This window comes from Oncorhynchus mykiss, chromosome 27 (assembly GCF_013265735.2).
Source record: "Oncorhynchus mykiss isolate Arlee chromosome 27, USDA_OmykA_1.1, whole genome shotgun sequence".
NCBI classification, from domain to species: domain Eukaryota; kingdom Metazoa; phylum Chordata; class Actinopteri; order Salmoniformes; family Salmonidae; genus Oncorhynchus; species Oncorhynchus mykiss.
This window is the reverse complement of record NC_048591.1, coordinates 35,259,032-35,278,160: the sequence shown is the minus strand read 5'-3', so window position 1 is coordinate 35,278,160 and position 19,129 is coordinate 35,259,032. Positions and strand designations below refer to the sequence as shown.

General features: G+C 45.7%; 1 protein-coding gene across 9 annotated transcripts in view; it reads left to right on the top strand.

Moving 5' to 3' along the window:
• Positions 1 to 19,129, top strand: part of LOC110507210 (glutamate receptor 4) — a 161,386-nt gene that overhangs the window by 52,457 nt on the left and 89,800 nt on the right. For all 9 annotated transcript variants that reach the window (XR_005040098.1, XM_036965801.1, XM_036965797.1 and 6 more), the window contains exons 3-7: positions 8,009 to 8,248; positions 12,095 to 12,147; positions 12,685 to 12,816; positions 14,497 to 14,550; positions 15,109 to 15,267. Coding sequence is in view for 8 of the 9 variants with exons in the window: in XM_036965801.1 (XP_036821696.1) it covers positions 8,009 to 8,248; positions 12,095 to 12,147; positions 12,685 to 12,816; positions 14,497 to 14,550; positions 15,109 to 15,267 (638 nt within the window). In the remaining variant the exon portion in view is untranslated. The remainder of the gene's footprint in view (positions 1 to 8,008; positions 8,249 to 12,094; positions 12,148 to 12,684; positions 12,817 to 14,496; positions 14,551 to 15,108; positions 15,268 to 19,129) is intronic.

The following is a 19,129-nucleotide window of genomic DNA, read 5'->3' as shown; positions in this document are numbered from 1 at the left end:
GGATGTTAAACTACACATAACTGCTGCTGAAGCACTCTGTAGGGATGTTAAACTACACATAACTGCTGCTGAGGCACTCTGTAGGGATGTTAAACTACACATAACTGCTGCTGAGGCACTCTGTAGGGATGTTAAACTACACATAACTGCTGCTGAAGCACTCTGTAGGGATGTTAAACTACACATAACTGCTGCTGAGGCACTCTGTAGGGATGGGCTTTTAAACTACACATAACTGCTGCTAAGGCACTCTGTAGGGATGTTAAACTACACATAACTGCTGCTGAGGCACTCTGTAGGGATGTTAAACTACACATAACTGCTGCTGAGGCACTCTGTAGGGATGGGCTTTTAAACTACACATAACTGCTGCTGAGGCACTCTGTAGGGATGTTAAACTACACATAACTGCTGCTAAGGCACTCTGTAGGGATGTTAAACTACACATAACTGCTGCTAAGGCACTCTGTAGGGATGTTAAACTACACATAACTGCTGCTGAGGCACTCTGTAGGGATGGGCTTTTAAACTACACATAACTGCTGCTGAGGCACTCTGTAGGGATGTTAAACTACACATAACTGCTGCTAAGGCACTCTGTAGGGATGTTAAACTACACATAACTGCTGCTGAGGCACTCTGTAGGGATGGGCTTTTAAACTACACATAACTGCTGCTGAGGCACTCTGTAGGGATGTTAAACTACACATAACTGCTGCTGAGGCACTCTGTAGGGATGTTAAACTACACTTAACTGCTGCTGAAGCACTCTGTAGGATGTTAAACTACACATAACTGCTGCTGAAGCACTCTGTAGGGATGTTAAACTACACATAACTGCTGCTGAGGCACTCTGTAGGATGTTAAACTACACATAACTGCTGCTGAGGCACTCTGTAGGGATGTTAAACTACACATAACTGCTGCTAAGGCACTCTGTAGGGATGTTAAACTACACATAACTGCTGCTAAGGCACTCTGTAGGGATGTTAAACTACACATAACTGCTGCTGAAGCACTCTGTAGGGATGGGCTTTTAAACTACACATAACTGCTGCTAAGGCACTCTGTAGGGATGTTAAACTACACATAACTGCTGCTGAGGCACTCTGTAGGGATGTTAAACTACACATAACTGCTGCTGAGGCACTCTGTAGGGATGTTAAACTACACATAACTGCTGCTGAGGCACTCTGTAGGGATGTTAAACTACACATAACTGCTGCTGAAGCACTCTGTAGGGATGTTAAACTACACATAACTGCTGCTGAGGCACTCTGTAGGGATGTTAAACTACACATAACTGCTGCTGAAGCACTCTGTAGGGATGTTAAACTACACATAACTGCTGCTGAAGCACTCTGTAGGGATGTTAAACTACACATAACTGCTGCTGAGGCACTCTGTAGGGATGTTAAACTACACAACTGCTGCTGAGGCACTCTGTATGGATGTTAAACTACACATAACTGCTGCTGAAGCACTCTGTAGGATGTTAAACTACACATAACTGCTGCTGAAGCACTCTGTAGGATGTTAAACTACACATAACTGCTGCTGAAGCACTCTGTAGGGATGTTAAACTACACATAACTGCTGCTGAGGCACTCTGTAGGGATGTTAAACTACACATAACTGCTGCTGAAGCACTCTGTAGGGATGGGCTTTTAAACTACACATAACTGCTGCTGAGGCACTCTGTAGGGATGTTAAACTACACATAACTGCTGCTGAAGCACTCTGTAGGGATGTTAAACTACACATAACTGCTGCTAAGGCACTCTGTAGGGATGTTAAACTACACATAACTGCTGCTGAGGCACTCTGTAGGGATGGGCTTTTAAACTACACATAACTGCTGCTGAGGCACTCTGTAGGGATGTTAAACTACACATAACTGCTGCTAAGGCACTCTGTAGGGATGTTAAACTACACATAACTGCTGCTAAGGCACTCTGTAGGGATGTTAAACTACACATAACTGCTGCTGAGGCACTCTGTAGGGATGGGCTTTTAAACTACACATAACTGCTGCTAAGGCACTCTGTAGGGATGTTAAACTACACATAACTGCTGCTGAGGCACTCTGTAGGGATGGGCTTTTAAACTACACATAACTGCTGCTGAGGCACTCTGTAGGGATGTTAAACTACACATAACTGCTGCTGAGGCACTCTGTAGGGATGTTAAACTACACATAACTGCTGCTGAGGCACTCTGTAGGGATGTTAAACTACACATAACTGCTGCTGAAGCACTCTGTAGGGATGTTAAACTACACATAACTGCTGCTGAAGCACTCTGTAGGGATGTTAAACTACACATAACTGCTGCTGAAGCACTCTGTAGGATGTTAAACTACACATAACTGCTGCTGAAGCACTCTGTAGGATGTTAAACTACACATAACTGCTGCTGAAGCACTCTGTAGGATGTTAAACTACACATAACTGCTGCTGAAGCACTCTGTAGGGATGTTAAACTACACATAACTGCTATACGTTGTTGATCTTTATTGTATCAACAAAGTTGGTGGTATCATATTGGTCAGGTTTCCTAAAAGACATGGTGTAAAAATAGCAGCAGGAGGCGAGACAGAGAGGTAAACAAGAGAAAGAAGACAGGGACATGGTGAAGGAGAAAGGAGCAATAGAGAGATGGAGAATGCAATGTAGTTACACATTTCAAACTGCTTGTAGTGTGCATTGGGAGCCAAGGGAACTCTGTTAAGGTGTCTGCATACTAGGTTTGGTTTGCTCCTAGCATAACTTGGCTAGGCCAAGTGACAGTCTGTGCACACTACCTTAAACATTCTCTTGAAAAAACAAAACAAACGGCCATCTTGAGACGCAATAGCCAGTATACACTTCCTCAAAATAGTCAGAATAAAGATAACTCAAGAAATCTGTCATTCATTTTGACGTTTTTGCAGAGGAGATCATAGACGCGCAATTTTACATATACTTAAGATGTTTGGTGCAGTACATCTCAAGTGAAAAAAATGTGCAGGAACGAATGGGCATAAACCCTTGTAGACCAAAAGGACCAAAAACATCACAAAATGTCATCATAATATTGAACAAACTGTTCTGAACTGTTTCGGGATGGGAAGCATGCGGGCGCCTTTACTCTGTTAGTGGAAGTGATTGAAATGAAACCGCTTTGAACACAGTGTCTCCCATTTGGACTTTGGAGTCTTTTATGTAATGACTGTCTAATGCCTCTTCATCTCAGCCCAGGTTCAGGGCCCTGCCCAGTGTCTAATCTCCCTTCATCTCAGCCCAGGTTCAGGGCCCTGCCCAGCGTCTAATCCCTCTTCATCTCAGCCCAGGTTTAGGGCCCTGCCCAGCGTCTAATCTCTCTTCATCTCAGCCCAGGTTTAGGGCCCTGCCCAGTGTCTAATCTCCCTTCATCTCAGCCCAGGTTCAGGGCCCTGCCCAGCGTCTAATCTCTCTTCATCTCAGCCCAGGTTCAGGGCCCTGCCCAGTGTCTAATCCCTCTTCATCTCAGCCCAGGTTTAGGGCCCTGCCCAGTGTCTAATCCCTCTTCATCTCAGCCCAGGTTCAGGGCCCTGCCCAGTGTCTAATCTCCCTTCATCTCAGCCCAGGTTACGGGCCCTGCCCAGCGTCTAATCTCTCTTCATCTCAGCCCAGGTTCAGGGCCCTGCCCAGTGTCTAATCCCTCTTCATTTTAGCCCAGGTTCAGGGCCCTGCACCTGTCTCTAATCCCTCTTCATCTCAGCCCAGGTTTAGGGCCCTGCCTAGTGTCTAATCTCTCTTCATCTCAGTCCAGGTTTAGGGCCCTGCCCAGTGTCTAATCCCTCTTCATCTCATCGCAGGTTCAGGGCCCTGCCCAGTGTCTAATCCCTCTTCATCTCAGCCCAGGTTTAGGGCCCTGCCCAGTGTCTAATCCCTCTTCATCTCAGCCCAGGTTCAGGGCCCTGCCCAGTGTCTAATCTCCCTTCATCTCAGCCCAGGTTACGGGCCCTGCCCAGCGTCTAATCTCTCTTCATCTCAGCCCAGGTTCAGGGCCCTGCCCAGTGTCTAATCCCTCTTCATTTTAGCCCAGGTTCAGGGCCCTGCACCTGTCTCTAATCCCTCTTCATCTCAGCCCAGGTTTAGGGCCCTGCCTAGTGTCTAATCTCTCTTCATCTCAGTCCAGGTTTGGGGCCCTGCCCAGTGTCTAATCCCTCTTCATCTCAGGCCAGGTTCAGGGCCCTGCACCAGTCTCTAATCCCTCTTCATCTCAGCCCAGGTTTAGGGCCCTACCTAGTGTCTAATCTCTCTTCATCTCAGCCCAGGTTTGGGGCCCTGCCTAGTGTCTAATCCCTCTTCATCTCAGCCCAGGTTTAGGGCCCTGCCAGTGTTTTATCCCTCTTCATCTCAGCCCAGGTTCAGGGCCCTGCCCAGTGTCTAATCTCTCTTCATCTCAGCCCAGGTTTAGGGCCCTGCCCAGTGTCTAATCCCTCTTCATCTCATCGCAGGTTCAGGGCCCTGCCCAGTGTCTAATCGCTCTTCATCTCAGCCCAGGTTCAGGGCCCTGCCCAGTGTCTATTTCCTATTGATCTCAGCCCAGGTTCAGGGCCCTGCCCAGTGTCTATTTCCTATTGATCTCAGCCCAGGTTCAGGGCCCTGCCCAGTGTCTAATCTCTCTTCATCTCAGCCCAGGTTTAGGGCCCTGCCCAGTGTCTAATCCCTCTTCATCTCAGCCCAGGTTCAGGGCCCTGCACCAGTCTCTAATCCCTCATCATCAGCCCTGGTTTAGGGCCCTGCCTAGTGTCTAATCCCTCTTCATCTCAGCCCAGGTTTAGGGCCCTGCCCAGTGTCTAATCCCTCTTCATCTCAGTCCAGGTTCAGGGCCCTGCCTAGTGTCTAATCCCTCTTCATCTCAGTCCAGGTTTGGGGTCCTGTCCAGTGTCTAATCCCTCTTCATCTCAGACCAGGTTTAGGGCCCTGCCTAGTGTCTAATCCGTCTTCATCTCAGCCCAGGTTTAGGGCCCTGCCCAGTGTCTAATCCCTCTTCATCTCAGCCCAGGTTTAGGGCCCTGCCCAGTGTCTAATCCCTCTTCATCTCAGCCCAGGTTTAGGGCCCTGCCCAGTGTCTAATCCCTCTTCATCTCAGCCCAGGTTCAGGGTCTCGTCCAGTGTCTAATCTCTCTTCATCTCAGCCCAGGTTCAGGGCCTTGCCCAGTGTCTAATCCCTCTTCACCTCAACCCAGGTTCAGGGCCTTGCCCAGTGTCTATTTCCTCTTCATCTCAGCCCAGGTTCAGGGCCCTGCCCAGTGTCTAATCTCTCTTCATCTCATCCCAGGATGTGGGCCCTGCCCAGTGTCTAATCCCTCTTCATCTCAGCCCAGGTTTAGGGCCCTGCCTAGTGTCTAATCTCTCTTCATCTCAGTCCAGGTTTAGGGCCCTGCCCAGTGTCTAATCCCCCTTTAACTCAGGCCAGGTTCAGGGCCCTGCACCAGTCTCTAATCCCTCTTCATCTCAGCCCAGGTTCAGGGCCCTGCCCAGTGTCTAATCTCTCTTCATCTCAGCCCAGGTTTAGGGCCCTGCGCAGTGTCTAATCCCTCTTCATCTCATCCCAGGTTCAGGTCCCTGCCCAGTGTCTAATCCCTCTTCATCTCAGCCCAGGTTTAGGGCCTTGCCTAGTGTCTAATCTCTCTTCATCTCAGTCCAGGTTTAGGGACCTGCCCAGTGTGTAATCTCTCTTCATCTCAGCCCAGGTTCAGAGCCCAGGTTCAGGGCCCTGCCCAGTGTCTAATCTCTCTTCATCTCAGCCCAGGTTTAAGGCCCTGCCCAGTGTCTAATCCCTCTTCATCTCATCCCAGGTTCAGGTCCCTGCCCAGTGTCTAATCCCTCTTCATCTCAGCCCAGGTTTAGGGCCCTGCCTAGTGTCTAATCTCTCTTCATCTCAGTCCAGGTTTAGGGCCCAGCCCAGTGTCTAATCCCCCTTTATCTCAGGCGAGGTTCAGGGCCCTGCACCAGTCTCCAATCCCTCTTCATCTCAGCCCAGGTTCAGGCCCCTGCCCCGTGTCTAATCCATCTCTCTTCATCTCAGTCCAGGTTTAGGGCCCTGCCCAGTGTCTAATCCCCCTTTATCTCAGGCGAGGTTCAGGGCCCTGCACCAGTGTCGAATCCCTCTTCATCTCAGCCCAGGTTCAGGGCCCTGCCTGTGCCCGCTTTACTGCCTCAAAGCATTCACTCTCACTCTGTTTCCCAGACTGGGGTTTATCACAGAAGATAATGGAATCACAGGGGGGTGGGGGGTGGGGTGTAATCAGAGTAATAAATGGATGGAGTAATAAGCAAGTTAGAGAGAGTAAGGAAGGCAGAGAGAGAAATAAAATACAAAAGTTGAGAAGGATGGAGGAAGAAGAAAAAAACAAGGAATGTGAGAGACCAATAAAAAGAGAGGGGTGAGCAGAGCCTATTGGATTTTCTTTCTGTGTTTACAGCAACACTAACCGTGGTTAGGATCAGGTATTTGATGCAGGCTGAGGTTCTACTTCAAGAAACACGTCTGAAAGAACAATGAATGGAGAAAGTGGGGGGGAAAGGGGGAGAGAGAGAGTGGAGTGTATATTTGATTTTGAGTAGTGTGTAAATCTCCATGATGCAGAGATTGTGAAAAGAATAGGTTGTTCCTGGAATAGGAGACACATCTTCTGAACCTAAAATAACACACTTCTCAGGGCCTTACAAGCACACAGTGTGAGGCAGGACTAGGGGGTGTGTGTGTGTAGCAGGACATGAAAGCTACACTACGGATGCATAATCTAAACAAATTGCATCACCCTCCTTTAACAAAGCAGTGGATGAGTTACATACTGTGGAGGAGAGGGGAAGTTTGCAGACAAGAGACGGAGACGTCAGAGAAATCTCTCTCTCTCTCTCTCTCTCTCTCTCTCTCTCTCTCTCTCTCTCTCTCTCTCTCTCTCTCTCTCTCTCTCTCTCTCTCTCTCTCTCTCTCTCTCTCTCTCTCTCTCTCTCTCTCTCTCTCTCTCTCTCTCTCTCTCTCTCTCTCTCTCTCTCTCTCTGAAGATCTGCAGGGTTTTAGGGAGATTAATTGCATACATAACATCAGCACGGAATTGTAACAGTGAGACATGAGTCAGAATTATTACATTGATTTGTTGTTGTTGTGTTGTCTGTGTGAGAGATGACCTCCCAGAGGAGTCAGCGGAAACTGATTGTTTATGTGTAGTAATTATGTTAGTAGTGTTTGGCTCTCTACTGTGGAATTGGTATTGTTGAGAGGGCCTAAATAATTACTGGGAAACATTCTTGTGATATGAAAATCAAGTTACAAATATAATTTTCTGTGTTTTGTCAGCTCTTTTGACAAGCACACTCACACACAAACACACACACACAGACACACACATGCACCCAGCAGCTGCAATTTGTTGTTGCAATTATGGACGACACAAACTGAAGCATCCACTCGTTACAATGTTTGACGTATTTCACGAGATTACGCTATGTGAATATACATTAATGAGCATCTCTTTCTCTGCCTGCATTCTGTTCTCAGTATTCCTGGTGTGTTCTTCTGGCTCTATGTCAAATGTCTATTGCATGTGTGTATAGTACAATTAGGCTTCAAGCATTCTCAGTACAATTAGCCTTTAAGCATTCTCAGTACAATCAGCCTTTAAGCATTCTCAGTACAATTAGCCTTTAAGCATTCTCAGTACAATTAGCCTTTAAGCATTCTCAGTACAATTAGCCTTTAATCATTCTCAGTACAATTAGCCTTCAAGCATTCTCAGTACAATTAGCCTTTAAGCATTCTCAGTACAATTAGCCTTTAAGCATTCTCAGTACAATTAGCCTTTAAGCATTCTCAGTACAATTAGCCTTCAAGCATTCTCAGTACAATTAGCCTTTAAGCATTCTCAGTACAATTAGCCTTTAAGCATTCTCAGTACAATTAGCCTTTAAGCATTCTCAGTACAATTAGGCTTCAAGCATTCTCTCCTTCCTCCCTCTCTCTCTCCCTGCAGTCTGTTCGCAGTACTCGCGGGGTGTGTTTGCTATCTTCGGCCTGTACGACAAGCGTTCGGTGCACACCCTGACGTCGTTCTGCAGCGCTCTGCACATCTCCCTGGTCACGCCCAGTTTCCCCACGGAGGGGGAGGGCCAGTTCACCCTGCAGCTCCGCCCCTCTATCAGAGGAGCTCTGCTGTCCCTGCTGGACCACTACGACTGGAGTCGATTCGTATTCCTCTACGACACAGACAGAGGTAATAGATGTCAATCAAACAATACCCAATCAATTAATCAATCAATCAATCAGTCAGTCAGTCAGTAGGTCAACCAGTCAGTTAATCTGTCAGTCAGTCAGTCAATCAATTAATCAATCAATCAGTCAGTCAGTCAGTAGGTCAACCAGTCGGTTAATCTGTCAGTCAGTCAATCAATCTAATCAATCCAAGGGAAGCAGAAAAGAGGAAAGAGGAAGAGTGGAAAATGGAAGGGAGTGAGCAGGAACTCTACACCGCTCAACCCAGTAATTCACATAGTTCAACCCAGTCATTCATACAGCTCAACCCAGTAATTCACATAGTTCAACCCAGTCATTCATACAGCTCAACCCAGTAATTCATACAGCTCAACCCAGTAATTCACAGAGTTCAACCCAGTAATTCACATAGTTCAACCCAGTAATTCACAGAGTTCAACCCAGTAATTCACAGAGTTCAACCCAGTAATTCACAGCGTTCAACCCAGTAATTCACATAGTTCAACCCAGTAATTTACAGACTTCAACCCAGTCATTCACAGAGTTCAACCCAGTCATTCATACAGCTCAACCCAGTAATTCACAGAGTTCAACCCAGTCATTCAAACAGCTCAACCCAGTCATTCATACAGCTCAACCCAGTAATTCACACAGCTCAACCCAGTAATTCACACAGATCAACCCAGTCATTAACACAGCTCAACCCAGTAATTCACACAGCTCAACCCAGTCATTAACACAGCTCAACCCAGTCATTCATACAGATCAACCCAGTAATTCACACAGCTCAACCCAGTAATTCACACAGATCAACCCAGTCATTAACACAGCTCAACCCAGTAATTCACACAGCTCAACCCAGTCATTAACAAAGCTCAACCCAGTAATTCACACAGCTCAACCCAGTCATTAACACAGCTCAACCCAGTAAATCACACAGCCCAACCTAGTCATTAACACAGCTCAACCCATTAATTCACACAGCTCAACCCAGTAATTCACACAGCTCGACACAGTAATTCACACAGCTCAACCCATTCATTAACACAGCTCAACCCAATCATGAAGACTTCTGAACCCACTAATTCACCCAGATCAACCCAGTCACTCACACTGTCCAACACAGTCATTCACACAGCTCAACCCAGTCATTCTCACAGCTCAACCCAGGCATTCACACAGCTCAACCCAGTCACTCACACTGTCCAACCCAGTCATTCACACAGCTCAACCCAGTCATTCACACAGCTCAACCCAGTCATTCTCACAGCTCAACCCAGTCATTCACACAGCTCAACCCAGTTATTCTCACAGCTCAACCCAGTCATTAGCTCAGCTTGTTACTGAACTAACTGTGACTGTGATTATCTGTGGAGAGGCTGACAGAAATTAAAGTGAGCTTGTCCCCTTGATGCTGTGTGTGCTGACAAATTGGACACAGCTGATGCCCTCCGCTCTGGACTATCGTCATGGGAATACTCATCACGGAACCCTGAACCAGACATTCCCACATCCACTCGCCATGCCAGGGTCTCGATGCCCTCTGAGTGGCTAGCAGTGCCAGTCCCGCCACACAATGCATTTTCTCAGTGTGTGTGTGTCTCCCTTCTGCCAGTCTCTCTGTGGCCCGGCTTGGCTAGGTCGACACCAAGGGGATTGTAGGTGCGGTTTCCGCTTCACTCACCCGTGACTCGCCGAGGCAGGGCCGTTCATTAGCATTTCCCATCAGCCCCGTGCTGTCGGTAATGTGGTGGAAAATGGGCAGTAAGAGGGATCTGTTTTATGCTCCATGCTCTGCAGACAGCATGGCACACACACACACACACACACACACACACACACACACATACATACGCATATATATGCAAACACACACACACACACACACACACACATATATATATATATACACACATATATATGCACACACACACACATATATATATATATATACACACACACAAATATACATACACACACACACACACACACATATATATATATATATACACACACACAAATATACATACACACACACACACACACACACACACATATATATATACACACATATATATGCACACACACACACATATATATATATATATATATACACACACACAAATATACATACACACACACACACACACACACATATATATATATATACACACACACACATATACACACACACACACACACACACACACACACACACACACACACACACACACACACACACACACACACACACTCAGGTTTAGGTTCCGCAGCTACTGAGGGTTCATCTGTTGTAAAGCTTTTGAAACTGGGAGATAGGCAGGTGGAAACACACTGAGGATTTTGTAGGCCTACATGTGTTTTTGACTGGGAAGCTGTGTGCTCATTGGTTCACAAAGATCCGTTCCCAAGCCTTCTTTTATGTGTTCATGTGTCAACTGATATTCTGGGTCTATAAAGCTGTTTTTTTTTCATTGTTACATTTCTCCTGTTGTCTGTTGTATAGTCAGGGATAGGCTCCAGCCAGGAGACACACCCAGTCTGGACACAGACAGACAGACTGACAGAAAGACTGACTAACACATTGTTACACAGTATGGAAGCAAACAGACAGACACAGAGCCACACTGTTGCACAGTATGGACACACACAGTCTGTGTGTCTGGACAGACAGACAGACAGACAGACAGACATACAGACAGACAGACAGACAGACAGACAGACAGACAGACAGATATTCTTGACACAGACAGACAGACAGACAGACACGCAGGCAGGCAGGCAGGCAGGCAGGCAGGCAGGCAGGCAGGCAGGCAGACAGACTGTTAGATAGTGAGGACAGACAGACAATGAGCCTGGACAGACAGTCAGTCAGACAGACAGACAGACAGACAGGCAGACATACAGACAGACAGACAGACTGTTAGATAGTCTGGACAGACAGACAGACAGACAGACAGACAGACAGACAGACAGACAGACAGACAGACAGACAGACAGACAGTCTGGACAGACATATAGCCTGGACAGACAGACAGACAGACAGACAGACAGACAGGCAGGCAGGCAGACAGACTTTTAGATAGTCTGGACAGACAGACAGACAGACAGACAGACAGACTTTTAGATAGTCTGGACAGACAGACAGACAGACAGACAGACAGACAGACAGACAGACAGACAGACAGACAGACAGACAGACAGACAGACAGACAGACAGACAGTCTTGACACAATCAGATAGACACACAGCCAGGCAGGCAGACAGACTGTTAGATAGTCTGGACAGACATATAGCCTGGACAGACAGACAGACAGACAGACTGTTAGCCTCCAGCTGAGGGGTGTTTACACTGGGACAGCTGTTGTTGATGGCTGCCGGGAGTGTTTGGGGGAACTGTGGACATAATGATGTAAACATCAGGGTGAGAGAGACAAAGAGTGACAGAAAGACAGAGGGGAGACAGAGGGTGATAGAGAAAGGAACAGACAGCAGAGGTGTCAGAGACAGGGGATCAGGACAGTACCTGGGGGCACAGTGACGGGTACTTTAGTATATGTGCTGCCGAAGCAAGCACAGTGACTTGTACTTTAGTGAAGGGTTGCACTAGACAGACAAGAAGAAAGAGGGACAGAGTGAGGATGCCAGTGAAGGAAGGGGCATCTGGCATTTAGAGTGTTTTGCAATATTTCTGTTTAGTTTGATTGTTCCAAGAGACTGTTTTTGTTTACTTAAATATTTGATCTATTTGTTTAATCTTCAGCTTCAATTTTCTGAAATGTAATTTTTGGCATCTCTCCAGATTGATGATGTCTGGTTGTCTTTGTGTCTCTGATCTGTTGTCTAGGTTATGCCATCCTACAGGCAATCATGGAGCGAGCAGGTCAAAACGGTTGGCAGGTGAGCACCACATGGGCGCACACATGAAAACACAGACACACACACACACAGACACACACACACGCACACACACAGACACACAGACACACAGACACACAGACACACAGACACACATGAAAACACAGACACACACACACGCACACACACAGACACACAGACACACATGCAAACACAGACACACACACACACGCACACACACACACACACATGCAAACACAGACACACACACACACACACACGCAGACACACATGCAAACACAGACACACATGCACACACACACATGCAAACACAGACAAACACACATGCAAACACAGACACATACACACGCACACGCACACACACAGACACACACACACACATGCAAACACAGACACACATGCAAACACAGACACACAGACACACACACACACGCAAACACAGACACACACACACAGACACACACACACACACATGCAAACACAGACACACACACACACGCACGCACACACACAGACACAGACACACACACACTGGTTAATTGCTCTGACTCTGTGCAGGTGAGTGCCATCTGCGTGGAGAGTTTCAACGAGGCAGCGTACCGTCGTCTGCTAGAAGACCTGGACCGCCGGCAGGAGAGGAAGTATGTCATCGACCTGGAGCCTGAGAGACTGCAAAGCATTCTAGAACAGGTGAGTCTAATGAGAGACTGCAGAGCATTCTAGAACAGGTGAGTATGAGAGACTGCAGAGCATTCTAGAACAGGTGAGTCTGATGAGAGACTGCAGAGCATTCTAGAACAGGTGAGTCTGAGAGACTGCAGAGCATTCTAGAACAGGTGAGTCTGATGAGAGACTGCAGAGCATTTTAGGACAGGTGAGTCAGAGACTGCAGAGCATTCTAGAACAGGTGAGTCTGAGAGACTGCAGAGCATTCTAGAACAGGTGAGTCTGATGAGAGACTGCAGAGCATTCTAGAACAGATGAGTCTGAGAGACTGCAGAGCATTCTAGAACAGGTGAGTCTCCCTGAGAGACTGCAGAGCATTCTAGAACAGGTGAGTCTGATGAGAGACTGCAGAGCATTCTAGAACAGGTGAGTCTGATGAAAGACTGCAGAGCATTCTATAACAGGTGAGTCTGATGAGAGACTGCAGAGCATTCTAGAACAGGTGCCTACAGAACTCAACATCACACACCCTTACACACACACAATCTCTCTCTCAGCCTTGTGGTAGTTCATGCGCATTAGTACTCCTCTCCTCCTCTCTTCACTGAACACATCTACTGACGGCCAGACTGTGACTCTAACAGTTGAGACAGGTGTGTCTGTCTGCCTCTTCTCTGCTGCTGTCATCTTTGACCCCAGCTCCAGGGTAATGTCCCATTGGTCAGCCATCTGTCACTACTTCCCTGTGCATGCATCATTTCCTCTTCTGGCCAGGTCTCCCTTTCTGTCTACTGGTCTGACAAATATGGGCAGACACACACCAGCAACTACAAGCACGGACACACGCACAAATACACACACACACACACACACACACACCTGTGCAGTGGTCTGCCCAGGAACAGCAGGCTCAGTAGTATTGGCATGGAGGCATCATCAGTCCGACAGAGATTGCTCTCTCTCTCTCTCTATTTTAAAGGGCTTTATTGTCATGGGAAACATATGTTTACATTGCCAAAGCAAGTGAAATAGATAAAGAACAAAAGTGAAATAAACAATAAAAAAAAATGTTTATCACAAAAGTTGTATTTACAATGGTATTTGTTCTTCAATGGTTGCCCTTTTCTTGTGGCAACAGGTCACAAACCTTGCTGCTGTGATGACACACGGTGGTATTTCATCCAATAGATATGGGAGTTTATCAAAATTGGATGTTTTCTAATTCTTTGTGGATCTGTGTAATCTGATGGAAATATGTGTCTCTAATATACATTGGGCAGGAGGTAAGGAATTGCAGCTCAGTTTCCACCTCATGTTGTGGGCAGTGAGCACATAGCCTGTCTTCTCTTGAGAGCCAGGTCTGCCTACGGCGACCTTTCTTAATAGCAAGGCTATGCTCACTGAGTCTGTACATAGTCAAAGCTTTCCTTAAATTTTGGGTCAGTAACAGTGGTCAGGTATTGTTTAGGGCCAAATAGCATTCTAGTTTGCTGAGATATTTTGTTAATTCTTTCCAATGTGTTAAGTAATTCTCTTTTTGCTCTCTCTCTCTCTCTCTCTCTCTCTCTCTCTCTCTCTCTCTCTCTCTCTCTCTCTCTCAGGATAGCCATTCAATTTCTTCTCTTCCTTTCTCCCCTCTCATCCCCTTTCGTTCTCCCCTCTTCGCCTCCTCTATTTTCCTCTTCTCCTCCTCTATTTCTCCAGGCTGTTAGTGTGGGGAAACATGTCAAAGGCTACCATTACATCTTGGCCAACCTGGTAAGTCTGTGTGTGGCTTCTTAGTGCATCCCAATAGTCTAAAGTGGTTTCATTTCCTTGTCTGCTCCCCTCCTGCTCTCCTTCATCTCTGCTAACATGAACCAACTGAGCAAGTGAAAACAAATACCCCTGTCCCCATCCACATTACATGTTTTTTTAGATTAGTGCAGATGAAAGAGAGGAGACGAGGAGAAGAGAGAAAGGGGGAAGGTTGTGGTATGTACAGAGGGGTTCAGGCAGGTGGCTGTGGTTTACCTTGTCCCTGAGGAAAATGTGAGTCAACTCTGAGCCAGACAGACAGAACCATGTCTTTGTGAGGAGAATGGTTTGAAGGCACTTCAGACAGTGCATTCCCTTTCTCTCTCCGTCCCCCACTCTCTCTCTCTCTAGCTTGGGAAAAGAAGGTCCATCCCTGTCTCAGAGCTTCCATGTTCAGGCAAAGCCAGGGTAATCTTCAAATGCAGTTGTGCCTAACAGCTCTCCCTCCCTCCCTCTCTCTCTCCCCCTCTCCCCCTCTCCCTCCCTCCCTCCCTCCCTCCCGCCCCTCCCTCCCTCCAGGGTTTTAAAGACATATCTCTAGAGAGATTTATGCATGGTGGGGCTAACATCACAGGGTTCCAGTTGGTTGACTTCAGTAAGCCAATAGTCCTCAAACTGATGCAGCGCTGGAACAAACTGGACCAGAGAGAGTACCCAGGCTCTGACATCCCACCCAAGGTACACACACACTCACACTGCTGCAGATGGTTCTAGAATCATGTTGGAGAGAGAACTATTTTCTTCTGCCACAGCTCTTTAGCCAATCACACTTTGACTCCGAGAAGCAGCAGGAAACACAGACATAGTGTCCCACACCTCTCTCTCCCTCTCTCCAAATCAAAGGGCTGTATTGGCATGGGAAACATATGTTACATGGACATGCAAGTGAAATAGACATTAAACAAAAGTAAAATAAACAATAAAAAATTAACAGTAAGTGTTACACTATGCACAGCTATTTTCACGTCTCTCCAGAGATGTTCGATCGGGTTCAAGTCCAGGCTCTGGCTGGGCCACTCAAGGACATTCAGAGACTTGTCCCAAAGCCACTCCTGCGTTGTCTTGAGTGTGTGCTTTGGGTCGTTGTCCTGTTGGAAGGTGAACCTTCACCCCAGTCAATGTCCTGAGTGCTCTGAAGCAGGTTTTCATCAAGGCTCTCTCTGTGCTTTGCTCCGTTCATCTTTGCCTCGATCCTGACTAGTCTCCCAGTCCCTGCCGCTGAAAAACATCCCCACAGCATGATGCTGCCACCACCGTGCTTCACCATAGGGATGGTGCCAGGTTTCCTCCAGACATGACACATGGCATTCAGGACAAAGAGTTCAATCTTGGTTTCATCAGACCAAAGAATCTTGTTTCTCATGGTCTCAAATCAAATCAAATTGTATTTGTCACTTGGCACATACAACAGGTATAGGCCTTACATTGAAATGCTTACTTACGAGCCCTTAACTTGTTATGGCTGCAATCCCACTATCGGGATAAGTGTCATCAACAACCGCTGAATAGCATAGCGCTACATTCAATAAATATTACTACAAATATTTATATTCATGAAATCACAAGTGCAATATAGGAAAACACAGCTTAGCCTTTTGTTAATCCACCTGTTGTGTCAGATTTTGAAAATATGCTTTACAGCGAAAGCAATCCAAGCGTTTGTGTAAGTTTATCGATCGCACGACAAAACATTAAGTACACTTAGCATCAGGTAGCTTGGTCACGAAAATCAGAAAAGCAATCAAATTAATAGTTTACCTTTGATGATCTTCGGATGTTTTCACTCACGAGACTCCCAGTTACACAACAAATGTTCCTTTTGTTCCATAAAGATTATTTTTATATCCAAAATACCTCCGTTTATTTGGCGCGTTATGTTCAGAAATCCACAGGAAAGAGCGGTCACGACAACGCAGACGAAAATTCCAAATAGTTTCCATAATGTCCACAGAAACATGTCAAACGTTTTTTCTAATCAATCCTGAGGTTGTTTTTAAAATATATAATTGATAATATATCAACCGAAAATGTCTTTCACAGTAGGAGAGGGAAAAGCAATACCTATCCAAACTCTGTCAAGCAAAACTTGACACGATGTTATCGTTCTGGCTAATTTTTCAAAATAAAAGCCTGAAACTATGTTTGAAGACTGTTGACAACTTGAGGAAGCGATAGGAAAAGGAATCTGGTTCATATCCCTTTAAATCCAGCAAAGGGAGGCTATGGGACATGGAGTTTTCAAAATAGAAGCCAAATCCTGTTTTGATTTTCCTCTGGGTTTCGCCTGCAATATCACTTCTGTTATACTCACAGACAATATTTTGACAGTTTTGGAAACTTTAGAGTGTTTTCTATCCAATACTAATAATAATATGCATATATTAGCAACTGAGACTGAGGAGCTGGCCGTTTACAATGGGCACCTTTTCATCCAAGCTACTCAATACGGCCCCTGCAGCCATAAAAAGTTAAACAACAATTCAGTTTTAAGAAAATCCCCCCAAAAAGTAAGAGATGAGAATAACAAATCATTAAAAAGCAGCAGAGAGTCTTTAAGTGCCTCTAAACAGGCTGTCATGTGCCTTTTACTGAGGAGTAGCTTCCGTCTGGCCACTCTACCATAAAGGCCTAAATGGTGAAGTGCTGCAGAGATGTTTGTCCTTCTGGAAAATTCACCCATCTCCACAGAGGAACTCTAGAGCTCTGTCAGAGTTACCATCAGGTTCTTGGTCACCTCCCTGACAAAGGCCCTTCTCCCCCGATTGTTCAGTTTGGCCGAGTGGCCAGCTCTGGAAGAGTCTTGGTGGTTCCAAACTTCTTCCATTTAAGAATAATGGAGGCCATTATGTTCTTGGGGACCTTCAATGCTGCAGATCTGTGCCTCGACACAATCCTGTCTCGGAGCTCTAAGGACAATTCCTTCCACCTCATGGCTTGGTGTTTGCTCTGACATGCACATCATCTGTGGGACCTTATATAGACAGGTGTGTGCCTTTCCAAATCATGTCCAATCAATTGAATTTACCACAGGTGGACTCCAATCAAGTTGTAGAAACATCTCAAGGATGTTCAATGGAAACAGGATGCATCTGAAATCAATTTCGAGTCTCATAGTAAAAGGTCTGAAAACTTACATAAAAGAAGGTATTTCTGTTTATTATTTGTAATACATTTGCAAACATTTCTAAATACCTGTTTCTGCTTTGTCGTTGTGGAGTATTGTGTGTAGATTGATGAGGAACAAAATGTATTTAATCAATTTTAGAATAAGGCTGTAACGTAGCAAAATGTGGAAAAAGGGGTCTGAATACTTTCTGAATGCAATGTATATGTTGAAGAGGGTGGGGTGCTCAAACTGCATCCCTGTCTCACCCCACGGAATGTGGAAATAAATGTGTGTATTTCTTTGCCAATTTTAACCGCACACTTGTTGTTTGTGTATCTGGAATTTATATTGTTGTATGTTTTTCTCCCAACACCGCTTTCCATCAATTTGAAATGCAGACCGTCATGCCAAATTGAGTCAAACACTTTTTGGAAATCATCAAACCATGAGAAGACTATGCCTTTTTTTTGTTTGTTTGTTTGTCACTTAGGGTGTGCAGGGTGAATATGTGGTTTGCCATATGGTAATTTGGTAAAAAGCCAATTTGACATTTGCTCAGTACATTGTTTTTACTGAGGAATTATATGAGTCTGCTGTTAATGATAATGTAGAGGATTTCCCAAAGGTTGCTGTTGACGTATGCTGTATCCCACCGGAGTCATTGGGGTGACATTTTGGGGAAGATGCCAGAGCTGAGGATGATATTAAAGAGTCTAAGTATAGCCAATTGGAATTTGTGATCTGGATACCATCAACACCACATGCTTTTTGGGGTTGGAGGGTTTGTATTTTGTCCTGTAGTTCATTCAATATCATTGGAGAATCCAGTGGATTCTGGTAGTCTTTAATAGGTGAGTCTAATATTTCTATTTGATCATTAATATGTTTTAGGTATTTGTTCTTCATCTTCGTTTTGGATAGATAACTCTTTGTGTTGTTGTTTGTTTAGTAAGTTCCAATTTTCCAAGAAGCGGTTAGATTCTATGGATTCTTCAATTACATTATTAAGCTGATTTCTGATCTGCTTTCCGTAGTGTATTTCTATATTGTTTTAGTCATTCTGTCACGTATACTCCCTCTCTGGGTTTTAGGTCACCAGACTGCTGATTATTACACACACCTCGTCACGCACACCAGCGCTTATTGACACTCACCTGGACTCCATCACCTCCTTGATTACCTGCCCTATTTATGTCACTGCCTTTGGTTCCTTCCCCAGGCGTTATTGTTTCTGTTTCCTGTCTGTGTGCCGTTTGTGTTTCGTGTTTTGCATGATGTTCTGTTTATTTATTAAATATTCACTCCCTTAACTTGCTTCCCGACTCTCAGCGTACATCGTTACAGATTCACCATAGTGAAGGCGGAGGCTCAGGTTTTCTGAGTCTCTATGTTTTTGGTTGGGTAGGTTTCTCAATTTCTTTCTTTGGTTTTTGT